The 16,864-nt window shown below is 34.4% G+C and overlaps 2 protein-coding genes across 4 annotated transcripts; one reads left to right on the top strand and one right to left on the bottom strand.

Annotated features, from left to right (window-relative positions):
- Positions 1–325: 325 nt before the first annotated feature.
- On the bottom strand, positions 326–4,301 carry LOC18008864 (sulfate transporter 2.2). Its single transcript, XM_024155268.1, has 12 exons — positions 3,937–4,301; positions 3,758–3,806; positions 3,450–3,657; positions 3,150–3,324; positions 2,982–3,047; positions 2,664–2,894; positions 2,421–2,547; positions 1,999–2,285; positions 1,149–1,342; positions 934–1,028; positions 711–787; positions 326–580 (listed from the first exon to the last, which is right to left on the bottom strand). The coding sequence occupies exons 1-12, from the start codon at positions 4,240–4,242 to the stop codon at positions 428–430; spliced, it is 1,968 nt and encodes a 655-aa protein (XP_024011036.1). The 5' UTR covers positions 4,243–4,301; the 3' UTR covers positions 326–427.
- Positions 4,302–9,926: 5,625 nt separating this feature from the next.
- On the top strand, positions 9,927–15,712 carry LOC18008878 (sulfate transporter 1.2). Of its 3 annotated transcripts, none has more exons than XM_024153156.1 (13): positions 9,927–10,342; positions 12,440–12,776; positions 12,868–12,916; positions 13,020–13,227; positions 13,310–13,484; positions 13,578–13,643; positions 13,728–13,841; positions 13,935–14,051; positions 14,122–14,535; positions 14,640–14,830; positions 14,921–15,006; positions 15,099–15,175; positions 15,307–15,712. In XM_024153156.1, the coding sequence occupies exons 2-13, from the start codon at positions 12,450–12,452 to the stop codon at positions 15,448–15,450; spliced, it is 1,968 nt and encodes a 655-aa protein (XP_024008924.1). In that variant the 5' UTR covers positions 9,927–10,342; positions 12,440–12,449; the 3' UTR covers positions 15,451–15,712. The 3 variants fall into 3 exon arrangements, with proteins under 3 accessions (XP_024008924.1, XP_024008919.1, XP_006390035.1); XM_024153151.1 differs by lacking the exon at positions 9,927–10,342 and adding an exon at positions 11,561–11,683; XM_006389973.2 differs by lacking the exon at positions 9,927–10,342 and adding an exon at positions 12,290–12,345.
- Positions 15,713–16,864: the final 1,152 nt, after the last annotated feature.

Raw genomic sequence — 16,864 nt, 5'->3', positions numbered from 1 at the left:
ATAGGAAAATCAATGAAGATCTGTCAAATATTCGCTTTTTCTTCAACGGCTATATATATTATTCTGATTTCTGACCGTTAAACACGTTATCTCAAGATATATGTGCTTAATTATTACAGGTGATCGTTATCTGATTTGCAGAGATTAGATTCCGCAAGGTACGTTCTGATTCCAATTCACCATTTTTTCTACACCACTTGCGTTCTGCTTGTATTAACCGTTTATTGCATGTTGTAATAATTTACAGTTACGTGTTTAGGAGTATAAATTATTACAGATGTCAGTTAAAGCCAAGTATACAAAATGGGATTAAAATACACCATTATATATATTTTAATTAGCATACATATACGTTACCAATCTTACATTATTTTTTGTTAAATACAAATTTTTACATATTGGTTTGTTTTTTCGATGTTTTTAAATATCAACACAAATCGTGCGACGTAGAACTTGCTCTTACATAAACCTCTACAGCTTCTCCTACTGTCATAAATATATTTTCTTTTTTCATTTTCTCCTCCAATGTTGATCGCTTCAATTTGTGAAGTACCCTCCATCTCGGACTAGCGATCACTAACTACACGCACAAGCGTATAAAAATATTGTTACGTTTGAATCACCAATAAACCTAAATATATTATTGGTGAAAAAGTAAAAAAACATTTGAGCACAGGTTGCAAATTCTATTCGGGAAAATAAATATTTACCCTGATGTTATTAGAAGCCAGTTCTTGATGTAATTCTTCAAGTGCCACTATTCCTGATGTATCTACGCCCATCACGCCTTCACATTCATTTTGGGACGTGGAGAAAACAAAGAAGAGACAGATCAGAAAGTTGAATATTTTGTTACATACTATATAGTTAAAGTATCATTTTCTATTATTTCCCCCCCCCCCCAAAATATCATAAAACGTAGACCATACTTACAAGACATGTCGAGAATTACTACTTGAAGAACCGTTTCCACTTTAACTTCTTGTTCATCATCCTCTTCTTTTACTTCTCCAACTGTATTCAGTATTCTGCATTACAAAAACGGAAAAAAAAAACTGTCAAATTCTAGAGTTTCGTAAGAGTAATTAATAATTGGAACACACACACACACAAAAAAAAGAACTCGATTAATGAAAATAGAAACTAACCGGTCTCGAATAAAATTGGCATTGGCAAAGCATAGCAAAGGAGAGCTGATTCTAAGAGTCAATAATCCTTGAGTCTTACTAGCCATTGGGTACTGATTTATGTCACCAAAGATATCTGTTCTTGACAACCTCCCTAAAGCCTCAATGTTTGGTCTTATCGAACTCAGCATTATTCTGGCAAACGATATTCCCACCTACACATATGCAAATATAATAATAAAAAAAGATTATGCTTCACCGATTGATTTAACAGTTAAAATTATTGGAACACTAGAAAAACTGATAAAGTGGATCAAAATTATAGGGTTGGCGAAAGGATGGTTTGCATACTTGCAGGGACTCCACAATAAGAATTGATGTCTCAGTCAATTATCAAAGGTACTTTCCCTTGTTCATCTAAAACTTGACTTCATATTTTTGTTTGACCCAAGAAACATGTGTTCTTGAATTAATATGTACTAAAAATATTACCACTTGATTGAAAACATTATTGATGTTTTGTCTTTCAGGGTCTATGCACAGCAAATTTTGTCGGCCTAGTAGCTTCATAATAACAAAATTATTTGGTTATATCTTCTTCATACATATGAGATGTTGACTCTTTTGGACCTATATATTTAATTACATGTCTGGATATAGAGCTTATAGCTAGCTGACTCGGACTCCTCATGCACCAATCAATTAATCTGAATGGCAACGACATTTTTAATTAATTTTTTAATAACGACATTTTAACTAGAATTCGTGTAGTAAAACAAATCGCCGGCGTTTTTAAATTTACGGATAAGAGTTTTAAAAATTAAATAATCAAGAAACATGAAAAAGCAGTGAAGGAGAAAGAAAGACTCACGGCAAGAAGAAGACCGATCTCGACAGAGACAAAAAGGACGCCGAAGAAGGCGGAGAGGAGGACGAGAAAATCGAGCTTATCGAGTTTCCAAATGTGAAGAGCGCCGGAGATATCGATAAGGCCAGGAAGCGCCGAGAGAATGATGGAGGCGAGAATCGCCGTCGGTGTAAAGTAGAGAAACCTTGTCAAAACCTCAAGAGAGATCATTACCGTAATCGCCATTACAATGTTCGACACCACCGTCTCGCAGCCTGCACTGAAATTCACCGCCGTCCTCGAAAATGATCCTATCACCACAAATTCCACCATAATATGAATAAAATTGGTTTTGAATTGAAATATTATGGTTTCTTACATTTTACCGGTTAATTTTGGTTTGGGATTTATATGAACCGGGTTTAATTGAAAAATAACATTTTTACCGGTAGCTACGTAGCAAGACGTTAGAGAGCCAGCGATGTTGCTAAACCCCATAGCCATCATCTCTTTGTTTCCATCTAGACGATATCCTTTGATCGTCGCAAAAGATCTCCCCACTGCTATTGCTTCCTGTATTATTTAACTTCATTTAATCAATGTTATCCAAATTAATCAGTGGTTAGAGTTGACTAGATATATATATATATTATATATATATATTATATATATAGACTGCTATTACTAACCGTGAGAGCGATGATTGCAGAAATAAGACCAATTTTGGCGATTTGACCGAGATGTGGACTATTAAATTGTAATTCATTAACCGAAGGTCGGTTCAACCCTGGTTTAATGTTTTTAACGATCTTAACCCCTCGTGTCTCCGCATTGGTTAAGTACACGATTAGTGTTGCTAATATCACTGCTATTAGCGGTGCGATTGCCGGAATCCAGAACAATTTTTTGTTTCTTTTCCCCTGAAATTTTTTATAAATCAATAAAAAAATCCTGATGTGGATAAATAAATGTAGTATATATAATTATATATCACATATATCACTTACGATAAATCTCGCTAGGAGGATGAAGATAAGGAATGAGCTACCGATGACAAAGTTCAGAGGTTGCCACTGCAAAAGTAATTTTTTAATGAAAGCTAGAAACTTGATATTTCAATTTCCATTAGATTTTTATTGGGGAAAAAAAAATAAAACAAATTAACCGGTGCTTACCGGATGATGAAGCGAGTTGAAAACCGAAGATAAAACCGAAACTACATCGGTTTTGTTGGTAAAATGAGATAAACCAAATAAACCTTTGAGTTGCTGCAAACCAATAACAATGGCAGCACCAGCCATGAAACCGACAAGTGCAGCGTGTGACAGAAAATCCACAAGAAACCCTAACCTGATATACATAATATCTTTATTAGATGAATACACCTTTATCGTTGACGTTGGTCCCAAATTATAATATTTTTGAAGAGAACATTAATTAAATGAAATTATAACGAATCTCTATGCAATACTTGCCTGAAGAGTCCAAAGATAGCTTGAAACATGCCAGCGAAAAACGTGACCGTGAAGACAATATTTCGGTAAGCAATTGGGTCCGTGATCGGATCTTGAAGTTCACGAATCAGTGACGAGAGCAGAAGTGAAACTACAGCCACAGGACCAATGGCTAACTCTCTCGAACTTCCCATTGTCGAATATATCAGAGGTGGTACTACACTTGTATCTGTTTTTGTTTATTTTATTTTAAAAAAAATAATTTAATCAAATTCACAGCAAAAATGTAAGGAACTGTGCAAATTTAAGTTAGAAAAATTTGGACTTACATAGACCGTACTCTGGATCAAGTCCAGCCAAATTAGCATATCCTATACTCTGCAAATGAAATCGAAATATTGTACTTATAAAGGAAAGTTATAAAGAAAAAAAAAACCAACTTTGATTATATTGACACAATGACATAGTATATATATCGATCGATTATAATTTTGTGAGTAAAAATTACCTGAGGAATGCAAAGACTAGCGAGGGTAAGACCAGCCATTAAATCTTTCTTGAACATGTTGAGTTTGTATTGTCTTCCCCAAGTAAGTATAGGGAAAACCGATTTAAGACAAGAGTAAACCGGGTTTGATGGTTTCTTCTTCGTTTTGTTCCTCTTCTTGGACAACACCTTTGTTCTTACGTACCCAATAAGCTCTTGGCATATGGTTGGTGGCTCCGGCGTATCTATCAGCCACCGCGACATCGGCTCTTCCTCCGGGGCGCCTTCCGCCTGGTGGCTCTGGTGGTTCTGCATCTCTATTCCCATTTTTTTGTTGTTATCTTTGTGGGCTTTTGAAGTGTGTGATAGAGAACTAACTTTGTGTTTCCTTCTATATATACTTATAATTCGGTGCCATCTGGACTTTCCATGTTATGTGCTTCATCTGCATTGACTAATAATTGTAACTTTATATATTAAACAAAAATAACAGTGTATATCTAAAAATACCTTACCATACTAAAAAATTGTAGAATATCGAATTGTAATCCCTTATTTTATTAGTGACACTATATAGTAGTGTTGGGTGATTTTCCAGCAACTAATCCGGTCGTGATATGTGGTGAAAACTTCGGAATTACAATAGTGCACGTAGAAAAAATATTACGTTAACCCAAAAAAAAAGTAATTGAAATATTAACTCTCCCCCGAACAAAAAAAATAGAAATCGATGATCCGAGTTTTTGAGTTACTTTTGGATTTTTTGACAAGCAAACCACAATATGGCCACTCAAAACCAACAATGCATCTAATACAGTCGTATGAAAAATGTCACAACGCAAACGGCAAATGACACTTTTCTGACCAAGATGGCACCGAATTATAAGTGTCTTTACAAAATTCCAGATTATGGATCCGGGTCAAGTATTTATCTATAAATATTTCTTTCATTTTTTCGGTGAAAGAATGGATGAAGAACGGACGATCCACGCGTACATCTAACAATCTCACGCTAAATCAGATGATCTGACCCCTTAATTTGTCGGAGATAATCAGATAACACATTTCTTACCACTCAGAGTTCTAGAACCATTATAGAGATCTTACCTCTCATCTTTAAACCACTTCTAAACTCACCAAAATTAGATTAAGATTTAAATCTTCATTTGACCAGATTTCACCTCCCACAATTTTTTTTGGCTCTTCGACTAGTAACGTTATCTTTTTTTTTTTAGAGTGTTGGAAAATCTTCCAGAAAACAAATTACTTTTGTCTTTTGCAATGTCGTCTTGACCGTGCTCATATATTATGAGAAGCAACCGAAGAAAGAGTCCTTGTCCTCGTCGAGCTTTGGTTCGCCCCACCTCAATGGCTTAGTCATATATATTTAGTCACGGACGTTTCTCATGACGGAGAAATTTAATCGTCTTGTGAATTTTAAGAATACTTAATTATTGGTGAATAGTTTTTTATTTAGCGAATATGTATAATACGTATGGCATGTGAGTTTAATTCAAATGTTGTTATCCGACTGTATTTCATGTGTAACATATAAAAAAATGGAGATGCCAACAAGAGGGCATGTTGCTAATAAATGATAACTTTGTCAGAATATATCACGGTCGTAAATAATATCAAATATATTAGGTCTATGAAAGATAAGTACTATCTTGCTGTGCCCATTTTTGTTATGGCAAACACATTGATGACTGAATAATAATAATAATAATAAAACCATTCAAGATTATATGCCATTAGATTTAATAACTGAAGTTGATAGCCTACCGGCTAACCCTTCATAAAATCATCTACAACCTCTGGTTCAGATATGTGAGGGGTAAAAGTGTGTTACTGATACCATTAGGCTAATGTGAAATGAAAACTAAAAATGAGCAGTATTATTAGTGCTTAAAAAAAGACCTAATACATAACCAAAGTTTATAAAATCAGGAACTATTTTATTTATTAATTATTGGAAATGATATGTGAGACCACATGAATTATCATAATTGTAGCATGCCAATAGTGGTGGACATCAGATAATTGCATCTATTTTTGAAATTTAATTTTCTGGCAAAAAAAAATCAGTATATACTTTTAGGAATTTCCAGAAGATAACAAACAATCAATATCCAAAAGTTTTACATTAGAACGCATTCAATAATTTTTTTTTTTTTTTTGCTAACTTGGAACATACTCATTTGATAGTTAACATATATAGGAATTCTGATCCAAAACGAATATTTTAAGTGGAGAAACGAATAAAACAAAAATGGTTTATTGGTTTGATGGAGAAAGAAGGCATTACACCAAGGTTTCCTTTGAAAAAAGAAGATGAAAAAGAAATGCCAATGAAATTTTTAATTTGAATATTTATATATATTGTTCGTTTCTTTTTCCTAATCTTTATATGGAAGAATATAAAATTGAACGGAGGAGATGTGGTCTTTGGGCTTGTTCGATCCACATTATCTCGTCATTTTGGTTACCATAATCAGAACCAATGGAATATATTCATCATACGGCTATGATCCAAGCATGGCTCGTATATGTTTAATTGTTTCTACATCTTTTCACTATGAACCACTATTATTCTTGACCAACAAAAAAAAAAGAACCACTCTTATTCACTTGTCCACTCTTTATCATCCACCAGAATCCTCCAAACTTGGTATTGTAAGGTCATAGTCATAGACTCGTACGTAGAATTCTTTGTCCAAACGATCTCAACAATGCCATTTCTTCTTTAAAAAAAAACCAATGCCATTTCTTTTTCTGTGAAAGTTTGCCAATCAATAATGTCAACATATGATCATATGTTTAATGTCAAATCCTCTGTGTAAATTGCCAATCAATATTTCTCATGAGAAATATGGTTTTTTTAAAACGACGGCATCATTTTTTTGCGACGGATGCATTGGGTTTTTCATAAAAAACAAAAGTAGAACAGAGTTGTATAATAATGGACTTTGCAATTGTTATGCAAATCTTGTAGTGGTACCGTACGTAGAGGATGAAGCCACTGATATTTTTATATGCATGGGTGCAGCCAAAATAATTAAATTTGCTAGATTCTAAGCATTTGACTTAACATGAATTTTTATTTTTATTTTGGGTGTTGTAGTTGTTCAATTTGTCACCTATATGATGTGTATTCAAAATTTTCGTTAAAATGCATATTTCATTTTTTTTTTTCAATTTCATTGAGAAGGCCAATAACAAGTTTTACAAAAATGACAAAGAACACACTTTACAAAAAAAGGGTCAAGAATTAAAAAAATTACAACAAAATTTCGGCTCTAATTCAAAAATGAACATTGAGAAGATATCTCCAACCAATTACCACATTTAAATTTTGTCTGTAAACGTTGTAAACTTCATGAGCTCTGTTGTATTTTTTTTTTTCAAATAGTGAACTAAGGGTTGAAATGGTTCGGCTGAGTATCTTCCGAGCTAATAACAACTGGGAATGCGTCTAATCCCTCTGGATCGATTTAGCAATGTTTACAGCTAGAATATTAGATTAAAAGTTTATACAAACTATTAAGAACTTGCTTCACCTCTGTTTATTTGTATTGTCTGTATTGTCGGTTATTTTCACCTTGTGCTATTTTGACATTGTAGTTCCAAATGTTATCTCCTTCGGGAGGTGAATAAAAAAAAAAAACTATTAAGAACTGTTCTGAACCGAACAAGTTTATCCACCGAGATATATATTCCATTATATATGACGCCTTTATCTAAAAGGCATATAATACGTGTGGCCGCGTCCTACGCTTAAGGGAGACCATCAACTGTGCCTTACGAACTTTTCTGAAAATAATGCTAAGAAAAAAGAATATAATATATAATATATACATATTTAAAGATTTATTAATAATATACTAACAACGTGTGATTAAAAAGGTTAGATTGGTTTAGATGCAGTCGTCTGTAAATATAGTACTTTCTACTGTATAACGGCGCAAAACGTTGGTTTAGAGAATTTTCCATCGATTTGTTTCAAGCTTAATATTTCTTTAAAGGATTAAACTAGTAATTCGTATCGAACTTTACTGATTTATCTTGAAATCTTTCCGATTTGACTTAAATCTGATCGTAAATCTTGTTTATATATTATTTAAACTATTTGTTAAGGTTATCTTTTATTTTTTCTACATACTTGGTCCCGTTATATCTCTGGGGAGGTGAAACTCTATTTGTACTGTGTTTCGGAGAAGATTTCTAAACTCATTTCTATTAATTTGTTGCAGTTTAGTGTGTTTTTTCTCATACATATTTACTTGTCAACTTTGATAATATGTGAGTAGTCATTCTAAGGTTTCAAATTTTTTTATGAATGACTAGTTTATGATTGTTAGAAAATTACTGATTATTTTTTATTCATTATTCAAACTTTATTAGTTACCTAGTTTAGGATTTTATATTATTTAATGCATAAAAAACGTGAACATAAATGAATAAGTCCCTAACCAACGAAAGATAGTGTTTAGAGCGTTTTAAAAACATATAAAATTTGAACTTAATACATGTTTAACTTCCTGAATTCAAATAATAGTTCAAGATTTTAGGTTGTTAGACATAATAATTGAGACCATGAAAAGTAGAATTAGTATATAAACAATGATTTAAGTTCCAAAACGGTGTTTAATATTGTTTCCATATTCGTCTACATATATAACTCTGTAATTCTTTAAATTTTTAATTAAAGCTACCCTGATGCATAACACATTTTAGTCCATAAGTTATATCGTTATTTATTTAAAAAAAAAACTCGTTAAAAATAATTTAGAATATATTTTGATAATTTACATTCATAAAGTCTATATATTTGGTATCGATATCATCTAACAAACACGTTCGTTTAAGTCCTTATACTAATCGTATAAACTACTCAATAATGTTTTGTTTAAAAATTAAAAGTTCTAACCAACCAATGCATAATATTATATTTTTGTCAAACATAATCGTAACTGATTACACATACAAACACACACATATATATGATATTAATTCATGAATAGAAATATTTGTCTGGACAGTTGGTTACTAATATATTTTTGGGCGGCACCTGGAAATTTAAATATTGCTTATCTGTAGATTATTACTTATCTAAAAAAAACTTGTAGTTATCATCATATGCCTCCCGAATCACGTGAAACGTTCGGTTTCTTAAAATGTTACGAGGCAACAAAGTATCAAATTTTTCCTGGTCGGCAAATCAACGATTAGATTATTAGCAGACATGACACCAAAGTAGTAGGTTTTACATCCCAAGGCCTTTTTTACATCGATTTCTCAATTTGATCCATCAGGTATATGCTTGAGAAATTGTAATAGACTCAGGCCTAAGCTCGGGAAATTATTATAGACAAGCAAAAATGGTTACCTACCATATTTGTGTGTGGGTGTGGTAGATTGGTAACAAATACAAATCAAGCTGAAATTTTTTTTTTTTTTTAAAGAAGAAAAAAGCGAACACTCTTGTAAAATTCAAACTAAAAACAATAAAAACTTTGTTAAGGAAAAAAAAACTACTACAGGAGTGTAGTATATTATTAGTATGTGGCTGACCATGAACCAACACGAAGAACCAATAGCATGTAGCCAGCAAAGCACAAGCGCGCGTCATGAACACGAAGTCAATGGCTAAATGCACCGAGGAAGAACCTAGCCATATAACAGTCCACGTTCAAGTTTACTTGCGCGGGGCCCGCTATTTTCTTTAAAAAGTCAGCTCCTTCCCCCAAAAAACGCTCCTTTCTTTTGACCTTTTCGTTTTTTCTCGATTTGGAGCCAGTGGCATTTTCGTTAAATACAACTTCGATCTAACCGCTTCGGGGTTCTTTCTAGTTTCCGTAACTTCTGTCATTATCACCTTATATTTTTTATTTCCCTGGAAAAATTATTTCAAAATCACGACTTTTTATCTCTTATATTGAAAGTTTATTTCAATTAAAACGATAATCACGACTTTATCTCAGTTTATTTTTACTTATTAAACGAGATTATTCAAAACCACAGATCAATTTTTTCTCTTCATTTTTGCGAAATAAGTTTCTCTTCTTCTGCTAATTCCTTATAGTTTCCTATTCAAACATTCTCTTTTCTGGGGAAAATTTACCTATTTCTGTAGACTTGGGTTTTTTTAGTTCTTTTTGATATTTTGAGAGAAATTCAGTGAACCTGGACAAGATTCGGGTTTGCTGGTTTTACTGTTTTTTAAAAAAAAAATGGAAAAGAATAGTGAACGATCTGGCGTTCCAAATCTTCAAAAGGGGAGGTTGTAACTGTGTCTATCGTGTACTTTCATTTAATTCTTAAATCTTTCTTTATATTTTCATAAAGAAATAATCAAATCACGTGAAAGATCTTTGGAGGAAAAGGTTAAAAAGACGAGATCGAATTTCTTCTTCTTCTTTTCCAGGTAAGTGGTTTCACCTTCCAACTATCAATGGTTATGCATCTAGTTACTTTACCCACTAATTATTTATCTTTTATTTATTTATTTAAAATTGCTCATTCATAGAATACACGTGCGTATATGTTTAATCATGTACCCTTTTTATTGTTAAAGTCTAATTATAGGTTGATCAATTCCTTTTTCAATAGTTTTTTTTTTGTGTGTGATATCAGGACAATGACATAATATTATAATTGACTATATACAATAATGTAGCACTAGGAAAGTGTTTACCGTATGGGGCTGGACTGTAAGTAGAATGTTTTTTTTAAATCAATTAACTCACAGTTTCAACTTTCAACCATGCGTAATTGTTGTTGCATGGATCCCAAATTCATAAACATGCAGTATTTTTCTGGTTCCAGTCTAACTACTGCCAAAATCTTTTTTTTTTGGTTAACAGAATATAATTAATTTGAGAAGAAAGAGAAACACAAAGGTTGATTTAAAAACAAAACTTTTCAGACTTTCTGATAGAAGTTAGCTTGATGGTTAAAATAGTTTCATATGAACTGTAAACGCCACTTACTTTGAATTTTCTTGGTGGAAAAATTAGAAGAGCAGCCAATATTTTTGCAATATAATCCAGCCACTTCCCATCACATTGCACGCAAGTTTTTGTCCAGATAATAACTTAAATGATTCTCAAGTAGCTATCTGATTTATATGCTTTCTCTCGAATTCTAGCTAATAAACAAGATAATTACAAAATTGATATAAAGCTACACAGTTTGAGTTTGGACGAGATGTTGAGTCCACATTAGACCATCATTCTCGGGGTATTTAGGTAAATCTCTAATGTTATTTTAATATTAAAGTTAACGAAAAAGTGAAAAATTTTGTGAAAACGTTTCTTATCTGGCGACGATAAGAAACGGTATATTTTGCCACGTGTTACTCGATGAAAGACTAAAATTTTTTGGGCCAAAACCCCATTTTCTGTTTTGTTTCGACATTTCTTCGAAGAGCTTACATGCACTTCTTCATTGGACAAAACTAACATATCACTATGAAAGAACAACAATCTCTGGTGACCCAATTCCTTTCTCACTGTCTTTAATACTACCAAGAAAAATCCGCCCTCGTTTCCGTTGCGGACGACGTGTTCACTTTCTTCTGCCCACCGTGGTTCAGCTCCTACGCTAAACTCATTCTCTGGGTCAGCGATTTCAAACCTTCCCTCGTCTTCAAACTTACCGAGGCCTCCGTCGACGACCTGACGCGCCACCAGCAAGAACTGATTTCGAGTCTCCGATGAGCGGGAATGGTGGACGGAGAAGAATCGGATGTGGAGGAGAAGAGTCGGTAAATTTCCAGATGATAGAAACGTTTTTAAAAAAAACTCCATTGGACGCTACTAGATTAAGAGTTTATAATCAAAAATTTTAAACCCAATTTAATATTAAAAAATAGATAAAGAACCCATAAGTGTCTCTCCGTTAGAACCGCCAAAAATTAACATACGAGTTAGGTTTTTTTTCTCTTTTTTAGGTCTTCTTTCTAAATTTATGTCCAGAGTTCAGTTAGGTTCGTTTTCTATGTTTTTTAGGTCTTGTTCCTAAAATTTCTGTTCAAGCAAACGATGAGAAAATCCGGAAAGCAAATGCTCCTATTAATTAACTACAGAGTCTCTTTTTTTCAATACTGTGATACTCTTTTCCATTCTGGTCAACGTTCTCTCCTGCTGGCAAGATTGTTTGCAGTTTTTGCGCACAAAACCATTGACTTAATTTGTTTAAATTTTATGTCAATTGACACAAATAAATATTATGAAATCCATTTAGACTTTTCGTAATGTACTTGGTCTCTTAGCGAACCAGGTTCATCAATTTATAGGATGACACTCTACTCGTAATTAAATAATCCTAAACATTTCATTATAAATAAGCGTCATCAATGTTGATCCAAAATCACACAAAACAAAATATCCACTTTATTCACTTTTCCAGCTGTCTATCTTTCTCGTGGTTCGATCCTTATTCCTCGGTTCACAAATTTCCAAACCGAACTTTAAAAATTGTAAACCAACTTAACCTAACTAGTCTCTTGTTATGTTTGCAGATACATAGCTATGTCGGCGAGAGCTCATCCCGTGGACGGAGATGTAAGTCCGGCGACGGACGGTGGAGATACTCCGACCAATTCGTCGCCCCATCGGCATAAAGTAGGGGTCCCACCGAAGCCAAACATGTTCCATGATTTTATGTACACTTTCAAAGAAACGTTTTTCCACGATGATCCTCTTCGACATTTTAAGGACCAGCCTAAGTCCAAGCAGTTCATGCTCGGTCTCCAATCCGTCTTCCCAGTTTTCGATTGGGGACGTACCTATAATTTCAAGAAGTTTCGTGGCGATCTCATTGCCGGTTTAACAATTGCCAGTCTATGTATTCCTCAGGTGAAAAAACCTAATCTCAATTAATCTGTTACTTGTGTCACAAGATATATATCCCTCCTTGTTTCTTACGCATATTCTATGATGATTCCAGGATATTGGATACGCTAAACTCGCGAATCTGGACCCTAAATACGGTTTATGTAAGTTTGGTTTTGACTTATCTCTGATTAATCACATTTGCCCTAGTTTGGAAAGCATGGGATAATTCATAATATATAAATATGGTTGAAAATGCTTTTACAGATTCGAGTTTTGTTCCTCCATTGGTGTATGCTTGTATGGGGAGTTCAAGGGATATAGCAATTGGACCCGTTGCTGTGGTATCTCTGTTGCTAGGTACTTTGCTTCGAGCTGAGGTCGACCCAAACACAAATCCTGATGAATATCTCCGTCTTGCCTTCACCGCCACGTTTTTTGCCGGCGTCACCGAAGCAGCCCTCGGTTTCTTCAGGTAATTGATCTTTTCTTCATCGAAAATATCATCTTGTTTGATGATCGTCAAGGTTCTCACAGTTTTATTGAATCGATCTCAGATTAGGGTTCTTGATTGATTTCCTTTCCCACGCGGCTGTGGTTGGATTCATGGGTGGTGCAGCCATTACAATCGCTCTTCAGCAGCTCAAAGGGTTCCTAGGGATCAAGAAATTCACCAAGAAAACTGATATCATCGCTGTTCTAGATTCCGTCTTCAGCTCAGCTAATCACGGCGTAAGAATCCTTCCTTTTTGCTTTCTATGATCCAAACACTTTGTTTCTTGCTTACTCCATTGTTGGCTAAACCATATCAATTTGGCTATTCAGTGGAATTGGCAGACGATAGTCATTGGTGCATCCTTCTTGACCTTCCTTTTAACCTCTAAATTTATCGTAAGTAATTAACTCTGTTATTGAAATTTCAAGCAGCCTATTCTTCTTGCTTTGATCTCAATCTGAAATATTCTGATGGAACAGGGGAAAAAGAACAAGAAACTGTTTTGGGTTCCAGCAGTTGCGCCACTGATATCCGTTATCATTTCCACCTTCTTCGTATACATAACCCGAGCGGACAAACAAGGAGTTCAAATCGTAAGAACTCAATCAACCTATTCTAAGCAGTTACTTGCGTCCCAAGTAATTCGAAGTTGTGTTATAATCTCTTTCCCTTTTTGATGATTGAAGGTGAAACATCTTGACAAAGGCATCAACCCTTCCTCTTTTGGTCAAATATACTTCTCCGGTGATTACCTTGCTAAAGGAATTAAAATCGGTGTAGTTTCCGGCATGGTTGCCTTAACAGTGAGTTCCAAACCAACGACTAATTAAAACTTCCTCATCAAAACCCTAATATTCCAATCTTTTTTCACAGGAAGCTGTAGCAATTGGAAGAACCTTTGCTGCAATGAAAGACTACCAAATCGACGGTAACAAAGAGATGGTAGCATTAGGTGTAATGAACGTTGTTGGATCGATGTCTTCTTGCTATGTAGCCACAGGATCGTTCTCAAGATCGGCAGTCAATTTCATGGCTGGTTGTCATACGGCGGTTTCAAACATCATAATGTCAATCGTCGTTCTCTTGACATTGCTATTCCTCACTCCTCTCTTTAAGTACACTCCAAACGCGATCCTCGCAGCTATCATCATCAACGCTGTGATTCCTTTGGTCGATATCCAAGCTGCGGTTTTGATCTTCAAAGTCGATAAGCTCGATTTTGTTGCTTGTATGGGAGCTTTCTTTGGCGTCATCTTTGTCTCCGTTGAGATTGGACTTCTCATCGCCGTACGTCTCAATAAAACTAAACCATATCTACAGTTAATCGTGATGATTCTACTTCCCTTTTAATCTTAATTATTGATTTTTTTTTTTTGTGTGTGTGTGGACAGGTCTCTATATCGTTTGCTAAGATTCTCTTGCAAGTAACAAGACCTAGAACCGCCATTCTTGGAAATATTCCGAGAACTTCGGTTTACCGGAACATCCAACAGTATCCTGAAGCCACTATGGTTCCAGGGGTTCTTATGATTCGTGTTGACTCTGCGATTTACTTCTCCAACTCAAATTACGTCAGAGAAAGGTAAACCCTATATACAACACTTTAACCCTAACCAAGAACTACTACGTGGTTTACAAGGTTATATAATTCGGAGTCTCTTAAAATTTGCAGGATCCAGAGATGGTTACTAGAAGAGGAAGAGAAGGTGAAAGCAGCAAGCCTGCCAAGGATTCAGTTTCTCATCATCGAAATGTCACGTAAGTTAAACGTTACTCCTAATCCCTTCTTAATTATTATCACTAATTGTTTTGCCTTATAAACAAAGATTAACGAGTACGATTGTCTTCAGCTGTTACTGACATCGATACAAGCGGTATCCACGCCTTAGAAGACTTATACAAGTCTCTCCAGAAAAGAGACATTCAGGTACATATTATATATAGACACTAATTCATATATAAGTAATTAGCAAATCGAAGTGAATTTAGTTGAAGATGTTACCTTTTTATAGAGTTATGAAATTGACTCTTTTTTTTTTCTTTCTTGTATATAAACAGCTAATTCTGGCGAATCCTGGACCGTTGGTGATAGGCAAGCTACACTTATCGCATTTTGCTGACATGTTAGGACACGACAACATCTTTCTCACGGTGGCTGATGCCGTCGAATCTTGCTGTCCAAAACTCTCCGACGAGGTCTGATAAAATTTACAAGAAAGAAGATGAAGATACTGACGAAGAAAAATAAGATGCTCTGTGTTTGTGTTGTACAGTGGAGCTCAGAGAGTGGCTTTAGCTTTCAATTGTGCATCTTTTGGTTCCTTTTTCTTTATGTTTTACAAGAAGTCAAGTGTAAAGTTGACCTCTGGGTCCCACCTTAGCATCTTGTTGTTCTTATTTTTTGGCTAACCTTGTTGTGTCTATTTATGTGATACGTAAATATACTGAATTTGCTTGCAATCAATACCATTTCAAATCGAAACTCTTAATATCATCAAATCAATTTTAAATAAACCCAAAATTTGTTAACAATTATGTGATCAAGGATTTCCAACGTGTGGACTGGAGATTTTATACATCTGGAATAAGTTTATTAAAACAAACGGAACTCAATAATGTGACAAGTTGGAATTTAAAATGTATTGATGAATATTTGTAGTATAAATTGATCTTATCCATATGCTGACAAAAAAAAAAGATGAAGATGATCATATAGACCATAACCTTAGCACTAATCAATCATATTTTTAATTTCATTTTTTATCCAATAAGTCAATCGGGTTGGTTGGCTAATTATTTTATCTTGGACCAAGGCATTGATATGTACCTGAACTAGAAACAAAGCCAAGTTCATTTAAGAGTTGTTAAAAAGCCTTAACACTGTAAATGATAAGATTCCTTATTTTTCTACTAAGCGAAATGCACAAATACCGTGAAAATGATGTGTTAGGAATCAATCCAAAAATCCCACATCGGAAGTTTAGACCAATATGGTCTAGTATATAAATAATGTTCAATTCTAATTAGTATGAGGCCTTTTGGGAAGGAGCCCAAAAACAAATCCGTGCGGGCTTTGCCAATTGGGCCCAAAACAGACAATATCATACTAATTAGAGAGTTGGACATGGGCTTAGAAAAACCCAATAAATGGTATCCAGAGGCAGGTTAAGAAAAAGTGAATGTTCGGTGTGGGAGAGAAACCTTCAAAAGTGACCTTGCGATTAAGAAGTACAAGATGATACTAAATATCGCTGTAGGTTGAAGATCAAGAGTTATAGGGTCTTTGGCTTGAGGGGGAGATTGTTGGGAATCAATCAAAAAGTCCCACATCAGAAGTTTAGACCAATATGGTCTAGTATATAAATAATGTCCAACTCTAATTAGTATGAAGCCTTTTGGGAAGGAGCCCAAAAACAAATCCGTACCGACTTTGCCAGTTGGGCCCAAAGCGGACAATATCATACTAATTGGGGAGTTGGATATGGGTTTTTTTTTTTTTCGACGAATTGGATATGAGCTTAGAAAAATCCAATGCATTTTTACAAGTCTTTTATATATAAGATTATTTAACTATTGGGCTTTATCAGAAGCAAGCCCAAATCCACGAAACCCATTT

Source organism: Eutrema salsugineum, unplaced genomic scaffold (genome assembly GCF_000478725.1).
Source record: "Eutrema salsugineum unplaced genomic scaffold, Eutsalg1_0 scaffold_9, whole genome shotgun sequence".
Taxonomy (NCBI): domain Eukaryota; kingdom Viridiplantae; phylum Streptophyta; class Magnoliopsida; order Brassicales; family Brassicaceae; genus Eutrema; species Eutrema salsugineum.
This window is presented reverse-complemented; position numbering and strand designations above follow the sequence as displayed.